This window comes from Trichoderma camerunense (assembly GCF_050948025.1).
Source record: "Trichoderma camerunense strain CBS 138272 chromosome Unknown V8C40scaffold_1, whole genome shotgun sequence".
In the NCBI taxonomy this organism is placed as follows: Eukaryota; Fungi; Ascomycota; class Sordariomycetes; order Hypocreales; family Hypocreaceae; genus Trichoderma; species Trichoderma camerunense.
In genome coordinates, this window is record NW_028145369.1 from 2,076,715 (window position 1) to 2,103,945 (window position 27,231).

Sequence of the window (27,231 nt, forward strand, 5' to 3'; positions counted from 1 at the left end):
CGAGATGACACTGCAACTGGCACCAGACATTGATATACACATTATCAGATATTAATGGCTTGATTATTTATTCAAGGCAACGCTTTGGAAACCATATGTTCATTGAGACGTAAGTGTTAAAATGAAGAGCATATGACAGCTGCTCTGTAAGCTGTATTGACTACCTGGTAACAGGCTATCTTGGTACGTGTATTGCCTTGACCTATCTCGCTGGATGGCCTCAACTATTCCTGATGCGTTTCTGGCGTACGCTTTTATTCCTCCTCGGCGTACTTGTCAAACTCGGTGCTTTCCTTTTCCTTGACCGTGTCCTTGCCCTTCTTCTTCATGGAGAAGCGCCACCCGCTCATCCGACTCTCCCTCGACTCTCTCGATTTGGAGGGGCCTAGCGAAGGGCTGCTTGCCAAGCTGTCAAAGCTTCGGCCAAGCTGAGAAGCGTCCTCGCCTAAGTCGTCGATGTCACCGATGCTGGACCGATGGTCTACGGACATATTTCTATCCGAATTCGTTGCGCTACCGGGCCCTTTCTTAAACAGTCCCGAGTCTTTGCCTAGTCTAGTCGACAGGCCAAACTTGCTAGAGCTTCCCTTGCGGAACAGTTTCATGACGACATTGTCTTGATCTTTGGCAGCCGAGTCGGCGTTGGAATTGAGATCAGATGGCGTGTTGGATAAAGTCGAGCCAAGCATCAGCGATTCATGAGATTCGGCAACTGAACCCTGAGTGTGGATGGAATTGGTGTCCCGAGACATTGACGCTTCGGATGGGAAATCATCCAGGCCATGGGGGTATTCTGTGTCCTTGGCCTTTTCTTCCTTGGCCTTGTCTTTGCTCTTATCCTTGCTCTTAGACTTGTCAGCACCGCGGAAGAAGTTGCCCATGAATGTCGGAGCTGTCGGATTTAGACGCTGGTTGATAGATTTCAACCCTGTTGGCGGGCGGGAACCGATGACGCCAATCTGGCTAGGCGACGTCTGCGGGTCAAGTAAGTCATCATCGTCGAGTATGACATCTTCGGCGGACGCCAAGGTGGTGGTCAGTATGGACGGCGATCCGTGAATCGACGGGCGCCTAGAGCCGCTCCTAGATGGCCATCGGTTATCAGGCGACCACAGCCGGTTCTTAGTGCTGAGCAAGCCTCCCTGCTCTCCCTGAACTCCTTGCACTCCCCAGATGGAGCCGCTGTCTGTGGACGGCCGTGGCAGGTCGATGGAGTTTATGGAAGGTGGCCTGGATCCGTCAGCGTCTCTATCAGCAAATACGCCGCCGCTTGAGTTGCCAAATGGAATCAGCCGGCGCGCCGAGAAGGGTCGAGATGTCGAAAAGGGGATTCCGGCAAAGCTATCGGGCCCGGTCGAGTTGCGGTTCATCCAAGAGGAAAAGTTGATCTTTCGGCGATTTTCCAACACCTCCTGCTCGTCCGTTCCTCGAGGGAAGGATTGGCTCTGCCCGGGCTTGAGCGAGCCAATGGCAGGCCCCAGTTCATCCGCAGGCTTTGCGCCCCTATTACGTAGCGCCGCCAAAAGGTTGGACAGCCTATGGCCGGTGGCGGGAGGAGAAGTCGCAGAGTGATTCAAACCCAGCGAAGTCAAAGACGGCCGCCGGTCACGGGTTTCATTATATTGGGGAAATGGTAAGTTGCTCGAAGAACCATGAGGGCTTGCGAATATGTTAAAGGGTGGGCTTGCGGAAGCCGGTGACTGAATGTTGTCGTCGTCGTCTGCCTGAATAGGCTCAGGCAGGAGATTATCATCGGGGTCCAGGTCAGGCTCCTCCATTTCGTCAAAAATATTAGAAGGGAGAAATGAGCGAGCTGCCGACGGACTCAACGGCCCGTTGGCCTCCCTAAGTTCAGCCTCCGTCTGAGGTTCGCCTTGGCCATGAGCCGCCACGTCCATAAACAGGGCTGGGCCAAATCCAGCATTGGAGAAGCCGGCAGTCGGTTGAAAGGTAGGGTCAGAGGGAACGATCGGGCTTGGTGCCAGACCCTCAGGCATCGAGACGCCATGTTGGCTAAGACGCCGAGGTCGAGCGGGCGGAGACATGTCAAAGTCCGCATTAGGGTTGGGAGCGACTCCCTGGTTGAAGAATTCGAGGTTGGCCTGCTCCATCCTCAACTGCTTCGTCACCATGTTGATCTGCTGGTCAAGCTCGTAGGATCTCTTGGCTTCCGCCACCCACCGAGCATGCAGTTCCTTTCTCCTGGCCTCCCACTCCCTCCTTAATCTCAGGTCTTCCTCCTTCCACTGCTCATCGTGCGCATCAGGAAGCTGTTCTCGAGCTGCCTTGAGATCCTGCAATTGTTTCCCTTTGTCTTTCAACTCCGCCTCAAGCTCAGCACACTTATCCAAAAGCTCAGCATTGATCTCGTCAAGTTTTCGCACGTCCTTATCCCTCTTCTCCGCCAAGGCAGCCTTTTGCGCCTCAAACCCTTCACGATCCCTTTTCATGCGCTGGATCTCAGACTCAAGTTTGGAGACATTATCTCGAACTTTGGACTTTTTGGCCTCCTTGTCCCGCAATTGCTGCTCCTTTTTTGCGCGCTCCTTCTCCGCCGCTCTCATCTGCTCCATCGTAATTCTCACCATGGCCTTGAGTTGGGCTGTCTGCTCTTCCTTCTCCTTCAACATCTGACGCTTACGCTCCTTTTCCTTTTTCAACTCCTCTTCCTGTTGCTGTGCCTCGGCCTGTTCCTTGGCATACACGGCCAATGTATCCTCGATTTCCTTTCTAATGCCTTCAAATTTATAATTCAACTCGTCAAGCGACAGTTCTGGGCCATCGAGAATTGGGAGCTTGATGTGAGGCTGGTCCATGCTCGCGACAGAGGGCGAGTGACGGCGATTTATTGTGTTGCGCCTCTGCCCCGGCACAGTACCGTTGGCATCGCGAGTGTTGGCCGAGTTACCGTCGAGAACAGGGGCGGCCTCGACTGATGGTACGGGGAATTGGGCATCGTCAGAGTCGTCGCTTTCATCATCGCCAGGGATGGTTCGAGGCTGGTCCGGGTCCGTAAAGTTAGTAGGCAGTCGTGAGTTGCCCAGAAGCGGTCTCCCGTCCTTGCCAAACGTGCGTAATCGTAAAAGGGCACTGCCGGCTTGGAAGTTGTTTGGGCCCACGGCAACAACGCGAATGTTGTAGAAATGGTTCGGCTTCAGCCCCGTCACCGTAATGGCCACCTCGTTGCCTGGGGAATCGCCCACTGTTGTCCAGACAAGGTCAGATCACAGACATGGGACAGATTGGAGTATTCTCATGCCGGCTAATACGTACCATGCACTCCGTTGACTTGGATAGAATATTTCTGTACAGGTCGATTGCTCGTCGGGCGCGTCCAGCTGAGAGTAGCCGCATCGGATCGAATTCCAGCAAGACTGACGTCGGGAGGTTCAGGGATGTCGACACCTAGGATGTTGATGAGCTCGGGAACGGGTTTCCAGAGGGTTTGCCATCCCCGGTGAAGCAGCCTGGACACAAGTCAGCAACAGCAACAGCTCGAAATGGAATGGTTAGTAACGAACCAGAGCACGGCTCCGAGAGTGAGCGCCATCTTGAAGTGCTGGGCTAGCAGCGCATCGAGCTGGTAGTCGACAATGGCGTCGTGGGCGCTTGCGTACATGCGCGCGGCGAGCTGGCGAGGATCGATGAGGACGGCGGAGGCGCTGACGAGGATATACAGGGCCTTGCGGTGGAAGGGCTGAGGACTACCAAGTCCCCAAAAGCCAACAGCGCTGAGGGAGAGAAGGGTCAGGGCTGGAAGCTCCCATGACATGTTCTCAGATGGACTTAGCCAGAAATGCCGACCCAGGCGGGAGGATGTCGGTAGTTGGAGGTTTGGAGGCGGGAGAAAAGAGCAGCAGGCGACCCCAGTAAAGCCGGGGCGCCGATTGGCCGGCTAGCAGAGGGCTGGCTCTTTTTTTCTTTCCTTTTTTTCTCTGCTACTGTGTAGACGCCGTGCAAAGATGACAAGCTGGCACGGACAAGAAGCCACCTTCAGTACTCTGGAAATTCAATCCGAACCAGCGTACTGTACTGTAATGCACTCCCAGCGCAGAGAGCTTCGGTAGAAGCAGTCAATGACCGCACTGTGCTGCTAATTGAAAGAATCCTGGCAGCAAAACCAACGACTTAGTCTCTGCCAAGGAGGTTAGCAGCCTACTGGAGGTGCTAAGCTGGGGAGACCGTAGTCGAGCTTGAAGATAGACGCTGTACGAGACTTGGAGTCTGTGGTGCAAGACGCTACTTGGTGCATTCAGGCTGAACATCAATGTGCGAAATGGCGTGGCGTCGAAGAGGCACTGTGAACGGTATGTTGTAAAAGACAGTGCCGGCGCCACTCGAGCTTTGGCCGTGAGAAAAGGAGTTCTAAAAATGGATCCAAGGTTGAATATTAGTGTTGTCGCAAGGAAAATGAAAAAGGGAATAAAATTGACGTGCATAAGGCCTTATCGTATCGGCAAAAAAAAATAGCTGAGCAAGACCGCCTCGAAGTGCCCAAAAATGTATGGAGTGGACCTTGTGTGGCGATCCTTACTAGGGCAATTGGAGGCTACTTGATGAGTTGAGCTGCGAGACGAGCCTGATAATTCGGCGGCTGTTGCTTTGGGAAGCCCTCGAATATTCGCGTATACACGGTAGTTGGAGTTGTAAAGGGCAATACATCAAATTGATGTGATATCTATCGTCATTGCCCTATCGTAGCGAGGAGGAAACGTGGGAAGGTTAAATACATGCACTCTCTCTCCACCTGGGGCAGCCTGCATATCCGACCGCTTGAAGTCAATGCGAGTTTCACGGGACATGATGCACATGGCTGTCAACATAGGCGGGAGGGGAAGGCCGAGGTGTATTCCGTGCTACCACATTATTTGCCAGCACGGTCTGAGCGGTGACTTCGGACAAGCAACGGCCCTGGAGTTTGTTGATGATTTGCTGGAGTCATTGGTTAACCTCGAGGCCGACCTGTAGAGGCAGAAAGCTCAATTGCAGAAGAATTTGTGAATATGCCGCAGTTTCTTCAATCTACTTCTACTAACGTTGTATCAAGTCCACCATGCCTTAACCATAGAAGCACATGTAAAGACCAGTGCAATCTACGACGATGTACTGCTAAGGGAAGACTGGACTGGGAGAGAATTTCTGGGTACAAGTATATGGGTGGAATACAACGGCCGTGCACTGCCATCATGTAAGTAGGCGGGCATCTGCTTTGCCAAGTAGCATTGCTATACATCAAGTCTCGAGCTGTGTAACCTTCGGAAGCAAATGCATCAATGGCATGAGGCTAAAGTCGGTGAATAAGGTAGCTATTGTACTATTATACGTATCTGAGGATATCGTCAGCTCAGCTCTACGTTCAATGCTATTTGTCTTACATACCAAACCAGCTTTCGCAGCTTACATGTGTATGGAACCTTTATAGGGAGTGCTGGTTATGGATAAAGTTTCTATGTAAGCCCAGCCACGGCTTTCGTTTGGGCCAGGGATCGTGGGGTTGCTTGTTTAAGTCTTTCTCTTACAGATGGATGTTGCTTGCTCACCCGGCTGCAAGGGTTGATATCCCCCTACATATTGCATCTGCATTTGTCTACAAACTGTAACCTGGCTGACTGGCCCTCTTTAGAGAAACCCTTCTATTGACGTCAGCGAGCCTTTTTTAGCCATTATTTCACGATGATGCTTGTGTGATGGGCTCTATTGAGATCAGCATGCGAGCTAGATCAACATCCATGTATAGCCTCTCATTACCCCTCCTAATTCCCTCATCGATTTTGGTCTGGGGAAGCAAGCCCCAAACAGGAAAAAATCAAGAGAAAAGTCTTTGGTAGGGAGATGCTGTCTTACACATGCACAAATGAGTAGAGACAATGGCCTCCACAAGCATGTGTCAAACCGTATGCCCCTTACCTTAGTGCACTTATTGATGTATAAACACCACCACATTGCTGCACATGTAGTAAGCTGATGATATTGGCAGACCTCCTTGGAGTCACCCGCAAAGCCCAGGCTCCAGCCATCTACAATCTGAGCCATACTACTCGTAGTCAATAACCAGAAGGCCGGTGTTTGGGGGTTAACAAGTTTGGCAAGCAAGGGATCAGGCCCCGGCTCGACGACTCATCTCTGGCATGCTTGGTCTGTCAGGTGAGCCTCCTCGTAATACGGATTGGCCCCGTCACGGATGCTTGCACGAGAATAGCCGCTAGAATCCTTCAGTGTGAGCGTGTGAAGCCAGTCATCAAAGAGGCAAAAGGCCAATGGCAGCCTGGAACCTCGGCTTGTTGGGGGTTGCTTTTATTCCGCGAACTATTACGTTGTTCTTTTGCAATTTTCTCGCCTGATGTCCCATGGAAATGGTTGAGCACATGATGGGCCGTGGTTCGGCAACGCCAAGTCCCCAGTACTTGGGGGTAACCCCGGATTCGCCGCGCGATGTTCCGCCCTTTCCAAGGGCCTTCCATGGGGCCTCAGGGCTGCCAGCGATGCCAAATCTCGCTCCCCCCCTGGCCCCCGTCAGCGGCCTGCCTACTGCGGTAAACCTCCTGAAGGGCTGCTGGAGGTGCCAACGGAGCGAGTCAAACCCGGAATGGAGAGTACAGCGCAGGTACCCTGTACTTGGTCCTTGCCGGGCACTCCCCCCACAGCGCTTGTCAAACGGATGAATTTCGCCCAAGCCTTGGATCATGTGCCTGCAGCCGAAGCGCAGCTTGTTGGATCAACGGACAAGCAGCACGTTCTCAACAATTGGCGGCCCGCTTTGCCACCTTTTCCCCGTGGGATTTCTTATATGTGTACATGTGTATTATTATATCGCGGGTTGCCCTTCCTCGCCGGCTTCAACCTCACGATCCTCTCGATCTGCGGCGCATGTTTCAGCGGCCATTGCGTGCATTTCTGGTGACGGACTGCCGACGCATCGTCCAAAAGTGTCCATAATTTCACATGCCAGGGAAGCGCGCCGTCTGAAACCGACGTCACCACCGGGCATCCCAACAAAGATCCACCCGTGCAAGGGTCCCCCAATTCTTCTCCGTTTGCCCTCCGTTTGCCATTTCATACAAAGTCAACCGAGTGCCCAAAGAGACCTGCAGGCCAGGCAGCTCGCCCAATTGTCCTGTCGTCCTCTCGGAAACGTGTTTCGCAAAGTACAGGTACAGGATACAAATAGTGTTTGGGGCGGATCGATCCGTTAGCAAGTCGGCACGATGCAGTACGTGCGAAACCTCAGCGACTCGGTTTCCACGGCCTGGAATTCCATCAACCCGGCCACTCTCAGCGGTGCCATTGACGTGATTGTCGTCGAGCGCGATGATGGCACCTTGGCTTGCTCGCCCTTCCATGTCCGCTTTGGCAAGTTTTCACTCTTGCGCCCGTACGAGAAGAAGGTCGAGTTCCGCATCAATGGCACCAAGCAGCCCTACTCCATGAAGCTGGGCGAGGGCGGCGAGGCCTTCTTCGTCTTTGAGACTTCTGATTCTATCCCGGAATCGATGCAGACATCCCCGCTGGTTTCTCCGGCAAGCAGCCCGCCTTTTGGACCGACAGATGGCTCGTCAGTCCTGCAAGAACCGGATACTCTGGAGCTTGACGGAGAGCCTGGAAAGGCCCGTCGCCCGTCACCCGCCATTATCCAGCCCGATGAGAACGGTACGTCTTTTGCTCTCCTTTGCTAGCTACCTCTAAATGGTGAGGATTCCATTGCTCATTATAATCATAGGCATGATTACGCCTCTGTCGTCCTCCCCTCCACTCTCAAGCTCACATCCTGGCCCTGGCGGTGACTGGCGCCAAGCCTTTGACCGACCTCACAGCGACGACATCTTGAGAAAAACCACACGACATCATGACGAAGCCATTTCGGACAACGAAAGCCCTTCCGAGTCTGAAAGGTCAGGTAGCCCTCCGATTCTTGGACCCACGGAGGCCATTGCACGCGCTAGGGCGTTATCCAAGGGACTGTCTGCGGTCAACATTCCAACTCACATTACCGAGACGGGAGATCTTATGTTGGACATGACGGGTTTCAAGAGCAACGAGGAAGACATGCTTCGTGCCGAAGTCCTTGCACGAAACATTCTTTCCGAGGAAATGGACGGCAACTATGACATCGGAGCCTTGTTTGGGTTTGATGAAGAGGGCAACCTCTGGGTCTACAGCAGCGAAGACGCCAAGCAAGCCGCTATGAACAAGACTATTGAGTCGTCATTGCAAGCACACCGCCGCGCTGTTGCTGCCGACGCCATATCAGATCCGGGCTACCAAAGTGATGGCAGCGATCTCACCACCGCACCACACATTCCTTCTCACCGGCGTTCAGAGTCTGATGCTGGTCCTGGCGGCATGCACACGCCCCCTCGAAGCCCGACCGGCTCCCTTCAGCCCCCCAAGAGCTACGCTAAGACCCTTCGATTGACTAGCGATCAGCTGAAGGACATGAGCCTAAAGTACGGAGAGAACTCGATGAGCTTCACAGTCAACCGAGCAACGTGCGCGGCCAACCTGTATCTGTGGAAACACGATACGCCCGTGGTCATTTCGGATATTGACGGCACCATCACCAAGTCGGACGCCCTTGGTCATGTGCTCAACTATATTGGCCGAGACTGGACTCACTCTGGCATCGCAAAGCTCTATAGCGATATTGCCCTGAATGGATACAACATCATGTACCTGACGAGTCGCTCCGTCGGACAGGCCGATACGACTCGGGCCTACCTGAACAACATTGTCCAGGAGGGCTTCAAAATGCCCCACGGCCCAACCATTCTGTCTCCCGATCGAACCATGGCTGCGCTGCGCCGTGAGGTCTATCTACGAAAGCCTCACATTTTCAAGATGGCAACACTACGGGACATTCGAAACCTGTATGGACCCGACGGCGGTCCTTTCTATGCCGGGTTTGGCAACCGTCTCACAGACCAAATTTCCTACCGAACGGTGGATGTACCGCGAACCCGCATCTTCACCATCAACTCCAACTCGGAAGTATCGCTTGACCTCCTGAGTCTTAACAAACTCAAGATGACCTATGTCAATATTAATGAGGTTGTGGACCACTATTTCCCCCCTGTCGATACCCTGGTCAGGGGTGGCGGGGAGGATTACACCGACTTCATGTACTGGAGAGATGACCCCCTCCAGATTGATGATTTCTCGGCTAGCGATAGCGACGATGATGATGACCAGGGTAGCACTTACACTGATGAGGAGGGAGATGATGAAGAGGAAGAGGAGGAGGAAGAAGATGACGATGAAGAGGTTGGCGAGGGGCTCGCAGACAGCTACATCTCGAATGAGGGCTACGAGGGCGACGACATTCTCGAGAGCATCGAGAATGATTATGCCGACGACGAGGAGAATTACGATGATGAAGATGCCGAGGCTTCGGACGATGAAACCCGGGTGGTGGAAGATGTCCCAGCCGAGATAATCACTGGGGTCAGTCACTTATCCATGGAAGAGAAGGCGATGATTTAAAGAAAGAAAGAAGGGGAAGGAAAAAGAACAAACAAAAGCTAAAAGAAGGATTTCTATAGAACGTTTCCGGCGCCGTCGAGCAGGAGCAAGACCTGCCATCTGTCGAGGTACCCGTCGAGATTCGAACGCCCACGATTCCGTCGTAACGAGGGCTTTTTTTGTTTTGGCTCGCTTCTTCGTCTTTTTTTCAATCGCTTCTTCTTTTTGGAACGATTCAAGCGATTGGGTTCATCACTTTTGTTTTTCATCAACGCCTTTTCGAAGATTCGGGATTTTCCCCTCCGAGCAGTTTCACGCCCTTTTCCGTCTTGATTAAAACTGTAAAAGGAGCAAAGGGGGAGTGAGCATGGCGATGCAGTTAGAGCAGAAACGAAGGTTTGCAAGGGGGTTTCACATTATATTGCAAATTGGGGCATTACATAGCGAGGCGTTTTTGGCATCATGGAATCTGATAGGGGGAGTTTTTCATCTCAACGGTAGTTGTGCAAAACAAAAGCAAGGGCCAGCAGAAAAAGTCATCTTTTTTCTTGCATCAGCTTTTCTGAGCTTGGTTGTAGCGAGTTTTGTTGCGACGGTATGTTGTTTTATTGAAGTTGCTCGTCCATTTTGAATTTCGAATTACTATAGAATATCGGCATCAAGCAATCGTCATATCACCATAGATATAAAAAAAAAAAATTATCAAAATAAATATCCAATAGTGTATTTTTTTTACTCTGTTCTCATAATATTCTTGCCTCATATTTTTCCCTGCTAATTTTACAGACCCATTTCCCGGATATATCCTCCCCCAGTTTACTTTTGCCCATCCATGTGCTTGATACGAATCTCCACCGCTCTTCTGTGAGCTTCCAGCTCCTCGACCTTGGCCAGCTGCATGACTGCTCCGCCCACGTTGCGAAGGCCCTCGGCTGTCAGGTTGGAGCTGGTGATGTGCTTCTGGAATGATCCGAGGTTGACGCCAGAGTACTGCTTGGCAAATCCGTATGTTGCTATATAGCTAGTTAGCACAATGGCATGGCAAAGGAGGGAGAATCCTCAAAAAGAACTGAGAGGAATGTATTGACTTACGTAGTGAGTGGTTTACACCAGCAGAGTAATCTCCAACACTCTCGGGTGTCCATTCGCCAATGAAGACACTGCCGGCGTTCATGACGAGGTCAACAACCTTGGCGGCATCCTTGATCTGCAGGATCAGATGCTCCGGCGCATATTCGTTGCTGATGCGCATGGCCTCGTCGATAGTCTTGACAAGGACGGAAACAGAGTGAGCAATGGAACCGCGCACAATGTCCACTCTGGGCAGGGCAATGGCTTGGTTGTGAACTTCGTCCTCAATAGCCTTGAGCTGCTCCTCTGTAAGATCGACAGCGATCAAGATGACTTGGCTGTCAACACCGTGCTCAGCCTGAGAAAGCAGATCCGAAGCCACAAAGGCGGGGTTGGCATCCTTGTCGGCGATCACCAGGACTTCGGAAGGACCAGCAGGCATGTCGATGCTCACTCCCGCATTGGTATCGTTGCTGACGTGCATCTTGGCCGCGGTGACGAACTGGTTACCGGGGCCGAGAATCTTGTCAACCTTGCTGACGCTCTCAGTGCCGTAGGCCATGGCGGCAACGGCCTGGGCTCCACCGGCGAGAACGATGCTCTCAGCGCCGACCTTGTGAGCAGCATAGACAATCTCAGGAGTCACACTGCCGTCGGCACGAGGGGGGGAGGCCAGGACAATCTTCTTGCAGCCGGCGACCATGGCAGGAACACCGAGCATAAGAGCTGTGCTGGGCAGAACGGCAGTACCACCAGGAACATAGAGACCAACACGTTCAATCGGTCTTGAGAAGCGGCTGCAGACAACGCCAGGCATGGTCTCGACCTGGAGAGTCTTGTCGTCCTTCTGGGCGGCGTGGAACTTTCGGATGTTCTCAAAGGAGGTATCAATCGCCTTGATAGTCTCAGGAGAGAGCTCCATCAGCTCCTTAGGGAAAGGAGCCTTGAGAACTGGAGATGTAAGAGAAGTGGCCTTTTCAAACTTGTGAGTGTAAGACAGAACGGCCTTGTCTCCGTTTGTGCGGACATCGTCGATAATAGGGGTAACAATCTTCAGAATAGCATCGGGAGATTTTTGTGAAGGTCGCTTCAGAGTCTCGAGCAGCTCTGCCTCAGTAGCGTTGGCGGAGTCGATTCTCTGCATGAGAATCCGATCACTCTTTGGCTTTTCGGCTTCGACAGGCTTGGCCGGCGCAGCGGGAGCAGACGGTTTGATTCCTTCTTTCTCAGCCCATTTGCCCTTGGCATCGCCCGTCCTCCTCTTGACCTTTAAGCCCTTTGCGTTCAGGCTGGCGGCGATATCAGCTACGCTCACGCCAGCGCCGACAGCCCTTGTAAGAGCGAAATAAATCAAATCAGCGGCCTCGAATGCAATTTCCTGAGGAGTCTTGGCATCGCATAGCTCCTCGGCCTCTTCCATAATCTTTGCCCTCAAGAGCTTCTCATCGGAGAAAAGCCTGGCAGTGTATGAGCCAGCAGGAGCAGATTCTTTCCTTGACTTGAGGGTTTGCTCCAGTCTTGCGATGCCCGTCAATTCACCAAAGCAACCGAATTGCTCAAGGTGGCAAAATCGGCCCTTTTGGTTCACAACAAATTTGAGTGTGTCATTGTCGCAGTCCAATGCGATGCGGACGAGCTCTTGAGTGTCGCCAGAGGTAGCTCCCTTAATCCATAGTCCTCGTTTACGGCTCTGGTAAACGCCCGTCTGAGTCCGCAAAGCCTCTAGAATGCTCTCCTCGCTTGTGTAAGCCAATCCAAGCGCAATCCCGTAGACGTCAGTAACCACCGTAGGGATAAGGCCATCGGCGCGATCCGACTTCCAGTATGTCGCAATGACCTTGGAAAGCAGGAGCTTGCTACCATCGGACTTATCGGTCGTCAGTCCGGTCGAGGGCAGGATCGGAATCGCGTTGCACTTCTGCGCAACCTGGATGAACTGTTCGAGAGCGACTTCCGGCACCGGCTTCAGATAGAGAACCTTGAGCTTCTTGGCTCGGGCCTCTTCGGCAAACTTGTCGATATTGGCAGCTGTGGGGTCAAAGTCTTTGATCAGGAGGCCGTGCTCGGAAGCAGCAGACAGGTCGAGCTTCGAAACAGCGGGCAAGACTCTCGCTCCAAGCTCGGCATATTGCGAAAGCGACTCTGGCGCAACGAATGCCGTACGTGCCCCGCCGTCAAGCAGCGCATACACATCGTCTGTGGATTGGAGGGACGTGGCATCGATGTGGGCGTGGAACTCGGAGCTGTGGCGGCTAAAAAATCGAGAGAGCTTTTCCAAGATCTTAGGAGTCGCCTCGAGGAACGGACTGGCGAGGATGGAAACCTCTTCGCGGTTGAGGCCGTCGAGGTTGGCCAATCCCGGAGGAATGGCCACACTGACAAGGAACGGTAGGGGAAGCACCGTTTCCATGAGGGGCAGAGTGGGATGGCGATGTCGATTGCAGCACAGCAAGGACAGGAGATGTGAATTGGTGAATTGGAGGAATTAATAGAGGCAGAGAATCAAGAGAAATATGATCCCGAGCCTTGCTATCAATGAGTCAAGCCTATCGTCTGAAAAACAACTCGAATGACTGGGACCGGCACCTGAATCGGCGGCAGTTCAATTTTTTGGTGGGGTCGCCACCAGCTGTCCTGCTGCAAGCGTGCGCTGAATCTTTTTTTTCCAGAGCCTCGAGCCCCTCCAAGGCCACTGCAGGCGCGGCGATTACAGCCAGTCACATCCACTGAATTGCGACGCTGCCATTGGGCTAGATTTAAGGTGTGGTCTGTGCACGCCGAGCACAGCAAATGCGCTGCCGGATTAATAATAGTCCGAGAGCGACTGCATTGCACCGCGACCGACCGCGAACCATCCAATTGCTCGGCTGCGATTCTTTAGCTACAGCTCGCGAGATGCATTGCAGAGTCGCAAGTTGATTTGTTCGTTGTTCTTATATGTGTTGCCGTGCTGATACCCAGGGGAAAGATTATTTTTGATACCAATCCTCCCGATATACCTTGCTGCTCGAGCTCGCACCTGATCTGTGTCGCCTCGCTTTCACTTTATATCGGCCAGCTCCAGCTCTCATTCTGTTCGGCAGATCGCATAACTTTTCCCTCGCTCTACTTCGATACCATTCCCGATCATGTCTTCGAGTCAGCCTCAGACAAATGGCGTGACAGCTTCGTCCGCCAACACATCTCAAACAATTCCTAATACTCAGACCACGACCGCAAGCCAACCTCCAGCTGCTTCTTCTTCTCAACCCCCACAACCTTCGACACACCAACCGCCTTCTGCCGCACCCAAACCGCGCGACGCACGCCTTGTCGAGCTTCTGCTCACTTCACAGGGAGTCACATCTTATGAGCAGCGAGTACCCCTCCTGCTCCTGGACTTTGCCTACCGACATACCTCCTCCGTCCTCAGCGACGCACTGCACCTCTCCGGTGATCCGTACGTTACACAGGCTGGATCTAAGCCTTCAGCTTCCGGTGCAGGTGCCACTGCTGCTCCGTCAGGCGATGCCAGTGTCAGCGCGAATGCTGTCAAGGTGGCCATCGCCGCCCGCCTAGGCTATCAATTCCGCGGAGGAAGCAGTGGAGGCGGCATCAGCAAGGAGTACATGCAGGAGCTGGCGCGAGAGCGAAACAAGATTGCTCTGCCAAAGATTGTGCCAAACGAATGGGGTGTTCGGCTGCCAAGCGAAAGATTTGTTCTCAGTGGGACAAGTTGGGGACTCAAGGACATGTGGGATGAAGATGATATGGATGAGGATGAGGAGAGCTCAGCTTCTCAGCCAGGCGATGCCATGGAGGGCATTGAAGGACCGGACCCTGAAGATATCGGCGGTGATGGCGTTGAAGGAGGGACAGTAGACGATGTCTTTGGTGACGATGTGGATGCAGAGATGGCTGAGGAGAGCTAAACAACATCAGCTTCAGTCAATACTGCATTTTCATCGGATGGCTTTGAATCTTGGATCTTTTGCCAGGATTGTTTGACGTTGGGCGTTTTAGGCGTTGGGAGAAAGGATTACAAGAGGTGTAGAGTGGTCACATAGCTCTCTCTCGATATATACCTAGTAGGATCTACACCGATCCACCTCATAATGAGAGGATGATTGCTCGCCTGGCTCTATGAAGCATATATCAAATTGCAAAAAATTAGCAGCATGCCTGATTTGCTTACAGGTGAATGAGAGCCATGCATCATTGCGTGTTGCCACTGGTAGCTTCGTCTTATTAAGAATTAGGGGGCTAGAGATTATCGCACCACCGTCCAACAGGAAACGAAAACCTTCATCACAAGCATCTCTGCGCGCACAGCATTTGGTTTTTAGTAATGTGGGAAATTTATGGTACACTAGGCCTGTAAAACGGTATCTCATACACTCTATACCCGGGTCTTTGCTTTTTTTTAGACAATTCCTCCTCCCCCTTCTTCGGTTTTGTGTCCACTCTACCCTTAGAACTTAGGCTTCATGGTGTTCCTCAGTCGCTGGTAATCGAACAGACCCTCAATCTTGCCGACGGCGCTGATGGCGATGTCCTTGTCCCACAGGTATCGGTTAGCAAAGTCGGTGACATCCTTGTCGGTGATGGCATCGATCTTGCGCTCGATCTCGCCGGGGCTGGCGCGGCGGCCGGTGGTGATCAGCTGGCGACCGATATCCTCGGCAACAGCGGTGGTACCGTCCAGAGACAGCAGGATAGAGGCCTTGAGCTGGGCCTTGGCGCGCTCGACCTCGGCTTGGCTGACGTTGGTGCAGAGACGCATCCACTCGCGGATGGAGAAGTGGACAAGGTCGTCCAGGCGGGTGGTGTTGTCAGTGACAAGGTAGATACCCCAGAGACTATCAAGGCAGTTAGTTTATCGGCTTCTCTCGTTTAGCCGCTGCTTTAAACTTACCCAGTGTCGCTGTAGCTGGTGGAGAAGCTCATGAAGCTGTTGGCCAGCTCATGCTTGTGGACGTAGCCGCTCAGCTTGCTGCCCTGGTGAGGAGCGTTACCCATGGCCTTGTCGTAGTTGCCGACGATGGCCTGAGCGACGAGAGCAGTGTAGTAATCCTCAGAGTTCCAGCTAACACCCTCGACAGCGATGGCAACGTTGGCAGTGGCCATGGTGTCGTCACGAACACGGACATCAGAGCCAACAAAGTCAGCCTTCTGCTTGGACAGGAGGTAAGCCTCAGTCTGGGGTCCCTGGCTGGCAAGGCCGGAGAAGTGCTTCTCGGCAAGCTCAACCAGCTGCTCGTGAGGAACGCCACCGGCAGCAGCGAGAACCATGCGGTCGGCAGTGTAGTTGTTCTTGATGTAGTTGGTGAGCTCGGTGCGGGTGATGTCACGGATGTTCTGGCGGGGTCCAAGGATAGTGCGGCCAAGAGGCTGGTGCTGGAAAGCAGTGGCGTGCAGGTGGTCAAAGACAACCTCCTCAACCTGCTTCTCAACCTCCTCGGACTCTCGGAGAATGACGTCGCGCTCGCGCTCGATGGCGGAAGGCTCGAGCTTGGAGTTTTGCAGGATATCGGACAGGATGTCGACGGTCTGAGGAACATCGGAGTTGAAGGCCTTGGCGAAGTAGACGGTGTTCTCGCGCTGAGGGTCGTGTTAGTGGTTCGATTTTTTTTTTTTCTCGATGCGTTTATTGCGAGTGAGGAAAAATAAGACCAACCGAGGTGTAGGCGTTCAGGTGGCCACCCATGTTCTCAATCTCGAGCTCCAATTGATGCTGCGATCGCTTTGCGGTACCCTTGAAACAATTGTCAGCCTTTCCGGGCTCTTATGATGCCATATCGGGACATCCCACCTTGAAAGCCAAGTGCTCGAGGAAGTGGGCAGTGCCGTTGGTCTCGTTGGTCTCAGCGCGGGAACCAGCGTCAATCCACATGCCGACGGTGGAAGTCTGAGCCCATGGTGAGTACTCGGTAGCGACCTGGTGTTCGTACGTTAGCAAGACGGGTGTTCACGACCACGATACACGGCCAATTGGCCTTCGGAGTTGGCGCTCACGGTCAAGCCGTTCTTGAGAGTCGTCGTCTGGGTCTTGCCCACGGTCGAGGGCGTAGCAAAGCCTCGTCGCAGAGATCCGGCGGCTGAGAAGCCCGAACGGGCTCGCAGGCCTTGCGACAAGTTCAAAGCTAATCTGCGGGACGCCATGGCGGAGGTTTGGGGGATTAATGGTCAATTGAGCGGTTTGATGAAATCTTTCCACTGCTCGGCAAGAAGCTTTACTGAGCGGGTTGTGGCCTTAGTTTCGAGGTTTCGGCCTGCTTAGTCATTCCGACCAGCTCCGATGCCCGACCACACCGAAGCAGCTGGCCAATCATGAGCGGGAATTTACTAACAGCATCATCCGAGTCTGCTCCACACTTGAAGAATGCACGTATTAACGAGATTCTCCGTACAAAGTACACAATCGTACACAATGGGGTTAAAATCGGACAGTAAAATAATAAACCACGAATTTCAGACTAATTTATCAACAGTAGGAATAGTAGAAAATAGTGGCTTTTAAACAATAATGTTCATCTTCTATTAAAAAATGTCCACTTCAATGCCTACACGGGCTTGCGTACATGTGCCTGTAGAATCGCATTCGACGTAGGTATTGATACCTAATGGCACGATAGTGCCTTATGGAATTAAAGTATAGGTTGCACAAGTCATAGAGGGAAATGACCAAATAGACTCTGTCATCATCTAGTCTACTTATAATGCGATAAGTTCAGGGGGTTCTATTGCACTTCTTCACCCCTCTCTCCGCCCCTCCTTAAGGCCTCCTTGTTGTTTCTTGCGGGGAAGCCATCGTTACTGTTAGTGTTTCCTCACTGCATGCATCTCACTCTTCCATGCCCAACACTTATATTTCTTTTCTCTAATAGTCAGTCAGACTTGTGAAATGTCTCTCTCCTGAATATAGAATTTTATCATTTACTCGCCTCACCCAAACATCTTCACCTGACCGCAACCTGCTCCATCGAACAATAGGAACCAAGCGTACCTTCACCCAGCTGATCAATTAACCATCTGTTACCTGCGTAGAACAATCTCAATGGCGCCTGAAACATATGACTTTGCAAACGATTTCAAGACGCTTTACATACCAAAGCAAAAACCTGAACCAGCTCCTGTGGCCGAAAACATGAAAGCGCTGATCCAAAGCTACCCGCCTTTGAGCCAGGTAACACCAGTGGAAAGCTCTGACGACGTCTCATTCACTGCTTTATTAGAGATACCAAACTTTCGAGCTGAAGAGAGCTGGGAAATTTCTCTCTGGCATTCAATCGATGGAGAGGACTGGACCGACGGTGAAATACCTAGGATAAAGAGCACCGAAGCACCTCAAGCTCTCCATATCGAATCAGACGCCGTCTCTAGGATATACTTTGCGACAAAGTTATCTTTTAAGAAATCTTTACAGTTTACTATCAAGTTCCGCCCCAATGCCAATGATCCCTGGAGATGGATCCGTGATGAGCAAGGGGTAGAGGATGGCCACATTGTGCTACTCCCCGCTCCCACCGAGTCTGACGATCTGAACAACCTTATTTATGGACTTGATCCAGCATGGAAAGTCACGTCTCGCATGAGCCAAGCACCAAAGACTCAACTATGGTCTCTTGAGACTGCAGTGCCTCCCGGAGAAAACGATTTATCTTCATACACTGATGTTGAGCTTGGAACACCTTGGGGTTCTTTTCTTAGGTCAGCAGTGACAAGTCTTTTTTCAAACTACTTCCTTGCTATTTGGAAATGATACAGAAATGTCTAACAAGAAAGTTTTTAGGTGGTTTGCTATTGTCCGACTTTGGTCTCCATGGTTAGCACCACGCCATGGAAAGACACACTTCTCGCTTGATAAAGATGCAATACTGTTGGCTTTCCAGAGCCCAGAAGGCAGAAACATGGTTCTTCTCGCTGTCTCTGGTATAAATGATTTAGTGCCAGTTTTTCAACACACTTCCAGTGGTGCCGTCTCGGTAAATGTGCGAAACGACTCACTTTCAGATGAGAAGGTTGTTATTCTCGTGTCCGAAGGAAATGACTTCGAAAGAGCCGTTGCTGCCGTGATGTACCACGCAAGAACCCTTGTTATGAGGGCACGGAGCACAAACCAAGCTCTGGAAACTGAATTAAAGACTCTTGCTGACACAGTTCGGCCCGAGTGGCTCGAGAACTGGTATGATGGGCTTGGCTTCTGTTTGTTCATCCAATTTCGTCCCTCCTTTTCGTATAACATAGGCTAATGACTCTCAGGTACATGGAATGCACTTGGTCAAAGGCTCACTGAGGAGAAGATCCTCGACGCAATTGACAAACTGGAAAAGCACAACATAAACATCACGTCTCTGATAATTGACGATAACTGGCAGTCAATTGACTACCAAGGCCCTAGCCAGTTTCAATACGGATGGGTCGATTTCGAAGCCGAGCCACAAGGCTTTCCAAACGGCCTAAAGGCAGCCATTACTAAAATCCGCCAAAGAAGTCCCAACATCCAACACATTGCGGTTTGGCATGCTCTGTTGGGATACTGGGGCGGCATCTCACCCGGTGGAAAGCTCGCCAAGAAATACAAGACGGTCGAAGTTGTTCGCGAGGAAGCTAAACGACGCAATCTACCTCTTGGCGGCAAGATGACGGTAATTGCCAAGGAAGACGTTCCCCAATTCTATGAAGACTTTTACAAATTTCTCTCTGATGCTGGTGTTGATGGCGTCAAAACAGACGCGCAGTTCATGGTCGACATGTGGCTCAGTGCTTCCGTCAGACGCGAGCTCATCAACACATATCTGGATACGTGGAACCTCACTTCTCTTCGCTACTTCAGCGTCAAAGCCATATCCTGCATGTCTCAGATCCCACAGGCGCTGTTCAATTCTCAGATGCTGCCAAATCGGCCTGCTTTGCTCGTCCGCAATTCAGATGACTTCTTCCCGCAGATTCCCTCGTCGCACCCTTGGCATGTGTGGACAAATGCCTACAACAGCATTTTTATGGAGTATCTGAATGTTCTTCCGGATTGGGATATGTTTCAAACGGTGCATGATTATTCTGGTTTCCACGCTGCGGCGAGATGTGTTAGCGGAGGGCCGATTTATATAACCGATGTTCCTGGGGACCACAATATTGACCTGATAAAGCAAATGACGGGTGTGACTCCCAAGGGGAAAACCGTCATCTTCCGACCAAGTGTCCTAGGAAAGTCCATTTATCCTTATATCGGTTATGATGACGATTTGCTCCTCAAGGTGGGCAGTTATCATGGTATGTATGATATATCCAAACTGGCTGAAGTCGTTTCATTAACTTCATTTAGGAGCATCGGAGACTGGCACATCCATGGTTGCCATATTCAATATTTCGGCTCGCCCCCTAACCGAGCTCATACCCCTTTCCTGCTTCCCCGGCACAGTACCCTCTCTGCATTATGTTGTACGAGCTCATGTTTCAGGAAAGACGTCGGCGCCTATGAACATTGGAAACCCAACTTCGCTTATTACCGGGTCTTTGGATGTGCGAGGGTACGAGATTTTCACAGCATTCCACGCCGTACCTCTGACAAGTCAGAAGCATGGAGACCTGTGGGTGGCGAATCTTGGGCTTATTAGCAAGATGACTGGAGGTGTGGCCATCGAGGCCAGCAGTGTTGCCCTGAAGGAGAACGGAAGAGTGTTGGTTGATGTCAAGTTGAAGGCTTTGGGAGTTTTCGGTAAGTGAAGCAAGGTACATCCAAGTTGGAGGGTAGTTTCTAACAGTGATTCCCCTTTAGGTGTTTATATCTCTGCATTACCCGATCTGACCCTCAATGAAGACTTTGTCGTTATGCTTCAGGATCAGGCGGTTCCAGTAGAGACTGTGCGTGTCTCGCAAAACGATGAGCATGTACTTGAAGTAGACATCGAGAAAGCTTGGACGGATATGAAGCTGGAGCCTGGACTAAAGGACGAAGTCGAAGTCAAGGTCAGCTTTACTAGTTGATTTTGGTGTAGCTTGAGTGGAAGCAGTATAATGAACAAAGTGATGCGCCTCTGATTTACGTGGTAGATAGACAATTATTCATCATGTTGCAAAAAGTAGTTTTTTATGATCTACGCATACCTCGGGATGTCTGATCGTTTTAGTTGCAGGATCCTCCTGCTCTCAAAATACATGTAGTTACATAGCATTAACATCTCTCTTCCAACTCCGTACGCCATTATCCTCCACCAGAAACATAGCCCCCAAGATTAGGAATTATCCTCTATTTGCATCGCTTCTCAACAATGCCCGGTCCATTTTCCTCATACTCCTTCTTGGATATCCACATTTGGTGGAAAGTACCCAGACTGGCCAGAATGCTGCCGCCGATCCAGGCACCGAATCTGCGCTCGCTCGACAAGCCAGCCGCATGAATCTTGATCTTCAATCCGGGATACATGGCTGTCAGCTCGTTGTTGAGTCGGTCGTTGAAGCCATTGATCAAGCTTGTACTGCCGGTAACGACAACATTGGCGAGAAGGTTGCCCCGAAGATCAACATCAATGGCGTTGAGAGCAGAGCGGATAAGCTCAGGGATGGTCTGAGCCTTGGTGAGCCGCTCAGCCTCGGGAACGGGGTATCCGGCGTTCTCATCCCACATTCCCTCGGCCACCTTGAATCGCTGCTCGCGCCACATCTGGTTGTAACCATCGGGCATCTCAAATACGCGGCCGGGCTGTGACTTGATGTACTCCTCGTTGCCAGCGGCGCCATACCGTCCGGGACCACGCCAAACCTCGACGACGGACTCTTTGAATTCGGTCAGAAGTCGCTCCTCTTCGAATGCTCGGAAGGAGTCGTGAATCTTGTATGGGAATTCGCGTAGTCGTGCTTGGGCGGGGGCAAGAGCATCCACGGGAGTCTTGTTCTCAACCATGAATGTCGGGATCAAGTCGACCTTGGGCTCAGAGGTTTCCCACATGTTGCGGATCTGCGAAGACAGCCACAGGCCACCTGCAGGTGATCGCTGGATAGATCTCTTGAGAACCATGCCGTCGTGGATAGCTGTGACGGAGGTGTTTGCGCCACCGATATCGATGACAAGAGCCGTCGCTTTGCCAGCAGCGAAGGCGGACAGAACAGGTGTCCGGCTCAACCAAAAGGCCGGGGTCCCCCAGCTCTCCATGCTAAGCTCGATAGCCTTTTCACGCGCCTTGGGAGAGTTCCAGGGAGCTTCCGTCATCAGCAACGGGAACTCCTCCAGAGGCTTTTCCTGACCCTCGATCTCCTCCATCGCGACATCGCCCTCGCCGTCCTGGTCCTTCACGTCGTCATTCAATCCATTCTTGGACGGGGGTGTCTGTCTCTCGGGCTGCAGGCGCTTAACCAGCATGAACTCCCACATCTTGGCGGCGACATCCCAATCCTCCACGACGCTGTCCTTGTTCATGTAGTTGCGGACCTCGAAGTCGCCGCGCGGGATGATGCACTCATCGCCAAACAGGTCTCGCGGGGGGTCGCTGGTGATGTGACCGTAGAAGGACGGCAGGATTGATTTGGGGACATCTTCGCCGGCAAAACCTGCTCGCGTGTTGCAGTAGCCGGGGTCGAGAACGAGGGCAGAGACCTCATCTGTACTCCAACACCGTTAGCTCAACTCGTCTCGATTTCGCCCTGTCAAAGGCAGTGTCAGTCACTACAAACGCACCTCCGCCGTAAATGTCGGTTGGCTGCGCCGACGTGGGCAAAGGCTGCTGGGCCATGATTGCGATGCTTGTGATAACGGCCAATTGGTCGAGATGGCCCAAAGTTGCGTCTAGTTTCTAGTGGGAACGTCGCGCTTGTGAGGGAGGTTGGAGGTACAAGAGGAATGGCGCGTCGGAATAAATTTCAGCCTGGCCTGGCCTTCGGTTGGTGTTGCGCTCAGCCAGTGAGCGTCATGCATTTGGCGGGGTGTCTCCAATTACGGGGGAGCTCGGCGCTGGAGAAAAAAAAAAAGAAAATAAATATCGCCCACACTGTCCGGACGAGGCACAAATTTGCATCCTGCAAAGCATCTGGCCTCCAGATCTTTGGATGAGCATTGCATCTATACCTGCAATTGATTTTGCGCGTGAGGCATATGGTGCAGTGCCGTCGCTATGTTTGTAAGTAACAGATTTATTTCTTATTTTTCCTTCTCTTTCTTTCCCATCATGATGAACACGCATTCTCGCTTCAGAACCGCTGCGATTGAAACGGCTTCGGCTGTTGGAGATAAACAACTTGCTATTTACTGATCCTCACGAATTATCATTCATTTCTTGGAACTAAGCCCTTACCGCATCATGGCAAAAGCTAATTCGTTCTGATCAGAAGAGATGAGGTCCGCCAGCTGCATGAGACTGGCACGCCAGTCTGCTGCGTTGAATAGTAGCTCAAGGTCTTGTGGCCCTAGAGCTGCACTTATAACTGCGCCGTGGAGATGCGCTCCCAGCAGACAATCAACCCGAGCTCTGTCCGCCAAGCCTGGTATTCGGATCAACGAGTCTTCAAGGTTTGTCAAGGAGGAGCAGGAGGAGCATGACGTTGTCTCGCCATTCAAGAGACATCGCCAGAAGGAGCTGCAAGAGGACCAAAAGAGCGAGAATCCGCTATACCCCGAGGCTTATCCTCGATTAGAATCGTCGTCCATTAGGAAGAGCGTCCCTGAGTTCTTGCAAGAGTCTCAACATGAGCTTTCGAACGAACCCGTCACTTTGTCTGGGCGGATTCGGTCGAAGCGTGTTGTGGGAAGCTCGCTCATCTTCCTCGACATTACCAACGAATTCCAAAAAGTTCAAATCATGATCAACAAGAGCAAAGTTGCTTCAGAGGAAGAGTCGCGTGTTCATAAATTCCGCCTTCTTAAAAACTTGATTCAAGTTGGAGACCATATATGTAGGCCTATTGAGCTCCTTTTCTTGTCTCTTCAGAGGCTAATTATTGGTAGCGGTCACTGGCATTGCCACTCGTACAAACACGGGACAGCTCTCACTAGAGGCTCGAGAGTTGCCTGAGCTCCTGTCCCCATCCATGGAGCAGGTCCCTGAGAAGCTCACAGATCCCAAGACCAAAATGCAAGAGCGTCATGTCGATATGCTAGTGAATCGTGATGTCGTCGACATCCTGAGGCTGCGAGCCGAGATCATGAAGCAAATCCGAGACCACTTCCACTCCAAACGATTCCTTGAATTCCAAACACCAATTCTTGCTGAGAATGCCGGTGGCGCGGTCGCCCGGCCGTTTGTGACTCGAGCTACAGAGTTCCGAGGCAAAGATCTTGCGCTGAGAATCGCGCCCGAGTTATGGCTGAAGCGCCTTGTCGTCGGAGGCGTAGACAAGGTCTTTGAGATGGGCCCTGCCTTCCGAAACGAAGGTGTCGATGCCACTCACAATCCCGAATTCACAATGTGTGAATTCTACAGTGCCTATACCAATCTGCCCGATCTCATCAAGGAGACAGAGGAGTTGATATACAGCCTTGCAAAGCACTCTCAGGAGCTGATATCAACACAGCTTACTACTCTGCCACCTATCGACCTCAGCAAATTCACCAGACCCTTCAAGCAAGTGGAGTTTATCCCTGCTCTGGAGGAAGCCATTGGGATTCGCTTCCCGAAGCTTACTGCGGAAGACGGCGCCCTTCCCGAGCTCCTCGCAATCCTGAAGCTCTCAGGGATTGAGATTCCCGGCGAGGTGCCTACGTCTCTACCAAAGCTCCTTGATCGACTCGCCGCGACGTATCTGGAGCCCATGTCCTTTACGGAGCCTATCTTGATTACACACCATCCCGCTTGCATGTCGCCCCTCGCAAAGAGCTTCCTTTGCCCAAAGACATATCAACTAGTATCTGCCCGTGCAGAGCTCTTCATTGGAGGCCGGGAGCTCGCCAACATGTACGAGGAGGAGAACAACCCGGAGGAGCAGAAACGAAAACTTGCCGTCCACCGCAGCCTCGTGAACAAACCCGATGGCACTGTAGGATTCGCAGAGTCGGCGGCTTTAGATACTGACGCCGAAACCAACGCAGAGATCGTTGAAGTTGAAGAGGATGAGTGGGAAGCTTCCCCGCTTGACCAAAGTTATGTCAAGGCCCTCGACTATGGCCTTCCCCCCACCGGTGGTTGGGGATGCGGCGTCGAGCGTCTGGTGATGCTCTTTTCGGGCGCCAACCGCATCAGCGACTGCTTGAGCTTCGGCACGATACGGAATGTTGTTGGGTTGTCAGCTGATGAAAAGGGCAATGAGAAATAGACGCTATGATTCCCATGAATAGGCTTGGAATATGCGGATTGTATATGTACTACAGTAAATACCATGTAAGAGTATGAGGAGAAGTTTTGTACAATATGATAAGAAGGATATAGACCTGAATGCCAAATGGGTCCACAAGATGTGTGCTGTATATATTGGATATCGTGCTTAAACTAATCGTCAAAACCACCCCATTCACCGTCTCCCTTGGCACCATCTTCAGCATCATCAACCTCCATCTTCCTCTTCTTGCTTCCCTCAATAGCACCCTTTCTGTTATGCTCCTTACGCCTCTCATATCCGCTCTTGGATGTAATCATGGCCTTGTTTCCACTCCTCCTCGACTCGACACCCCTCTCCTTAAGCTTCTTCCTGTCCTCCTTGCCCACGTTTGGCAGCGCATCAAGCAGCCATTTCTGCACCCCAGCCTCGTCCCCTGTCTTGCCAGCCTGCTTCTCACTCTCGGCAATGACATTAGCCACAGTCTTGACAAAGGGGATATCCTCTTTGGTATAGAACGTGACTGCTATGCCGCCCTCTCGACCAGCGCGCCCTGTTCTTCCTGCACGGTGTACGTAGGCGGCACTCGAGCCGGGCACGTCGTAGTTCAAGACTCCGTTGACGCCAGCGAAATCAACACCCCGGGCCAGCACATCGGTCGTGATGAGAACCCAAATCTCACCAGCCCGGAACTTTCGCATGATGGCCGCTCGGGCAGCATCCGGAAGACCACTGTGTAAAGCAGCTATCCTAGATGAACCGCCTGCCTCAAGCGGTATATCATACTTGAGCTCTTCTTGCAGCGCAGTAGCTCGATCAATAGTCTGCGTAAACACGAGGAAAGGTGGCCGCAATGGCGGACCCGAGTCGATGCTCGAAGTAGGCCGCAAGAGTTGCCGCAGAGCGAGAAGCTTTCCCTGTTCGCTCGCAGTGTAAATCAGTCTGTGCACAATGTTGGGCACGGCCGTATCCTTTAGACCGACAACCAAGCGAACCAGTGGCCTCTGGGGAATGCTCAGAGACTCGGCCCGGGCAGCCAACCTTTCCGTAACCAGCGTCTCGATATTGGAGCCCATGGTTGCGGACCAGAATGAAAGGCCAAGATCTGGGTTGCTGCAGGCCGTCCAGATACCAAGAGTTTGTTCGCGGAACAGCGGGTCGAGGAGAACATCGGCTTCGTCAAGTATCAGGTTTCGGACGGTGGGTAAGACCTTTTGAGTGTTTGCTGATCCAGACGTTAGGAAGTTGAGCAACAAAAGAGGTGTTGTAATCAAAATGTCCACTTTTGACACCACTTTCGGCTTTGTATCTTTTTCTTCTTCCTCTTCGTCCTCTTCTTCAGACTCCTCCGCTTTTTCTTCTTCCTCGTCCGAACTATCCTCGCCAATATCTTGGCTCTCGGCATCAAGAATCATGCCCTTTCTCATGCCGACCACCTTGAGTCCGGTTCCCTTCACCAACTGGTTGCCAACATTGACAATTTGGTAGGCAAGCTCTCGGGTTGGCACAATGACAATGGCTTCGAGCTCATGAATACCATGCAACTTGTCCTGCGCTCTCCTCCTCATGATGTTGTTGATCGTTGGTACAAGAAAGCTAATCGTCTTTCCGCTTCCAGTTGGCGCAACAGCCAGCAAATCAACACCATTCTCCAGCCCTTGTTCCTCACTCAAGGCCACATCGGGCCGAATGAGCAACGGCATGCTTCCCATCTGGACCTCTGTCGGTATTTTATATCCCTGGTACGACAGGTTCTCAGCCACCCGTCGAGAGAGGTTGTATGTGCTTCGCAGCTGGCCGAAAGACTCCAATGGCTGCGGGGCCAATTGCGGCTTCTTGTCCTTCTTAACCTCAACAACAGCCTTCTTCTTCTTAGACTTCTTGACCTTGTGTTGCTCCTCTCGCTTATATAGCAGTGTGACCTTTAGCCTATGCGATCGCAGCAACTGGCGACACTCGTCCGCACTCAGCAACTTGGCCGCCTCAACGACGGGACTCGCCGCTCGCTTGCCCTTTTTCGACTCGGCCTTTGCAGGTTTCGACTCGGCAACGTCCTTGGGCGCAAAGAAGTCGACTTCAGGAAGCACCTCGGGGATATTGTTCTCGGGCTCTTCGACATCGCGCTTTCGCTTGTGGCCGCGAACCTCGTCGTGGTAGAGCTGCGGGTTGGTCTTTGTCCCCGAGGACGGGAGTTTGCCGACAGCGCTGCCGCCTGAGAGCGAGGATTTTGCGCTCTTTTTGGTGCCGCGCGATAAGACCTTGAGGATATCCATTGTGTGGGAGGCGCGACAAGAAAAGAAATTGTCGTGGTATGCGCCTGGTTTACCAAGGATTTTCAAGGATTTTTTATGGTTGCTGGTTTGTATGTATGTAGAAATTTTGTAGCTCAGCCGTGCAACTTTTTTTACTGCAAGGCTGTAGTGGGGTGAGCCGCTACAAGATGGCGCTAAACCACTTGGGCTCAGCAATGGATGCTGGAGCCTC

General features: G+C 52.0%; 9 protein-coding genes across 9 annotated transcripts; 4 read left to right on the plus strand and 5 right to left on the minus strand.

The window, feature by feature from the left end:
- Positions 1–57: 57 nt before the first annotated feature.
- Positions 58–3,885, minus strand: V8C40DRAFT_230401 (uncharacterized protein). Its single transcript, XM_083212699.1, has 3 exons — positions 3,522–3,885; positions 3,274–3,467; positions 58–3,202 (listed from the first exon to the last, which is right to left on the minus strand). The coding sequence occupies exons 1-3, from the start codon at positions 3,770–3,772 to the stop codon at positions 255–257; spliced, it is 3,393 nt and encodes a 1,130-aa protein (XP_083079281.1). The 5' UTR covers positions 3,773–3,885; the 3' UTR covers positions 58–254.
- A 3,186-nt stretch (positions 3,886–7,071) lies between these two features.
- Positions 7,072–9,650, plus strand: V8C40DRAFT_12601 (phosphatidate phosphatase PAH1). Its single transcript, XM_083211010.1, has 2 exons — positions 7,072–7,647; positions 7,718–9,650. The coding sequence occupies exons 1-2, from the start codon at positions 7,206–7,208 to the stop codon at positions 9,475–9,477; spliced, it is 2,202 nt and encodes a 733-aa protein (XP_083079282.1). The 5' UTR covers positions 7,072–7,205; the 3' UTR covers positions 9,478–9,650.
- A 419-nt stretch (positions 9,651–10,069) lies between these two features.
- V8C40DRAFT_230410 (trifunctional histidinol dehydrogenase/phosphoribosyl-AMP cyclohydrolase/phosphoribosyl-ATP diphosphatase) lies at positions 10,070–13,128 on the minus strand. Its single transcript, XM_083212700.1, has 2 exons — positions 10,549–13,128; positions 10,070–10,469 (listed from the first exon to the last, which is right to left on the minus strand). Exons 1-2 carry the CDS (start codon positions 12,935–12,937, stop codon positions 10,273–10,275), a joined length of 2,586 nt encoding a protein of 861 aa, XP_083079283.1. The 5' UTR covers positions 12,938–13,128; the 3' UTR covers positions 10,070–10,272.
- A 274-nt stretch (positions 13,129–13,402) lies between these two features.
- Positions 13,403–14,719, plus strand: V8C40DRAFT_230411 (chromatin modification protein). The gene has a single exon (XM_083212701.1). It carries the CDS (start codon positions 13,656–13,658, stop codon positions 14,436–14,438), a length of 783 nt encoding a protein of 260 aa, XP_083079284.1. The 5' UTR covers positions 13,403–13,655; the 3' UTR covers positions 14,439–14,719.
- V8C40DRAFT_230414 (mitochondrial processing peptidase) lies at positions 14,585–16,715 on the minus strand. Its single transcript, XM_083212702.1, has 5 exons — positions 16,522–16,715; positions 16,319–16,444; positions 16,184–16,261; positions 15,422–16,107; positions 14,585–15,365 (listed from the first exon to the last, which is right to left on the minus strand). The coding sequence occupies exons 1-5, from the start codon at positions 16,666–16,668 to the stop codon at positions 14,978–14,980; spliced, it is 1,425 nt and encodes a 474-aa protein (XP_083079285.1). The 5' UTR covers positions 16,669–16,715; the 3' UTR covers positions 14,585–14,977.
- Positions 16,716–17,189: 474 nt separating this feature from the next.
- Positions 17,190–20,619, plus strand: V8C40DRAFT_230415 (glycoside hydrolase superfamily). The gene is made up of 5 exons (XM_083212703.1): positions 17,190–18,216; positions 18,299–18,711; positions 18,769–19,779; positions 19,832–20,224; positions 20,285–20,619. The coding sequence occupies exons 1-5, from the start codon at positions 17,564–17,566 to the stop codon at positions 20,491–20,493; spliced, it is 2,679 nt and encodes an 892-aa protein (XP_083079286.1). The 5' UTR covers positions 17,190–17,563; the 3' UTR covers positions 20,494–20,619.
- Positions 20,555–22,338, minus strand: V8C40DRAFT_230418 (actin family). The gene is made up of 2 exons (XM_083212704.1): positions 22,181–22,338; positions 20,555–22,104 (listed from the first exon to the last, which is right to left on the minus strand). The coding sequence occupies exons 1-2, from the start codon at positions 22,233–22,235 to the stop codon at positions 20,756–20,758; spliced, it is 1,404 nt and encodes a 467-aa protein (XP_083079287.1). The 5' UTR covers positions 22,236–22,338; the 3' UTR covers positions 20,555–20,755.
- Positions 22,339–22,504: 166 nt separating this feature from the next.
- On the plus strand, positions 22,505–24,915 carry V8C40DRAFT_230419 (uncharacterized protein). Its single transcript, XM_083212705.1, has 2 exons — positions 22,505–23,391; positions 23,444–24,915. Exons 1-2 carry the CDS (start codon positions 22,833–22,835, stop codon positions 24,745–24,747), a joined length of 1,863 nt encoding a protein of 620 aa, XP_083079288.1. The 5' UTR covers positions 22,505–22,832; the 3' UTR covers positions 24,748–24,915.
- On the minus strand, positions 24,770–27,110 carry V8C40DRAFT_230421 (RNA-dependent ATPase ROK1). Its single transcript, XM_083212706.1, has one exon. It carries the CDS (start codon positions 27,018–27,020, stop codon positions 24,921–24,923), a length of 2,100 nt encoding a protein of 699 aa, XP_083079289.1. The 5' UTR covers positions 27,021–27,110; the 3' UTR covers positions 24,770–24,920.
- Positions 27,111–27,231: the final 121 nt, after the last annotated feature.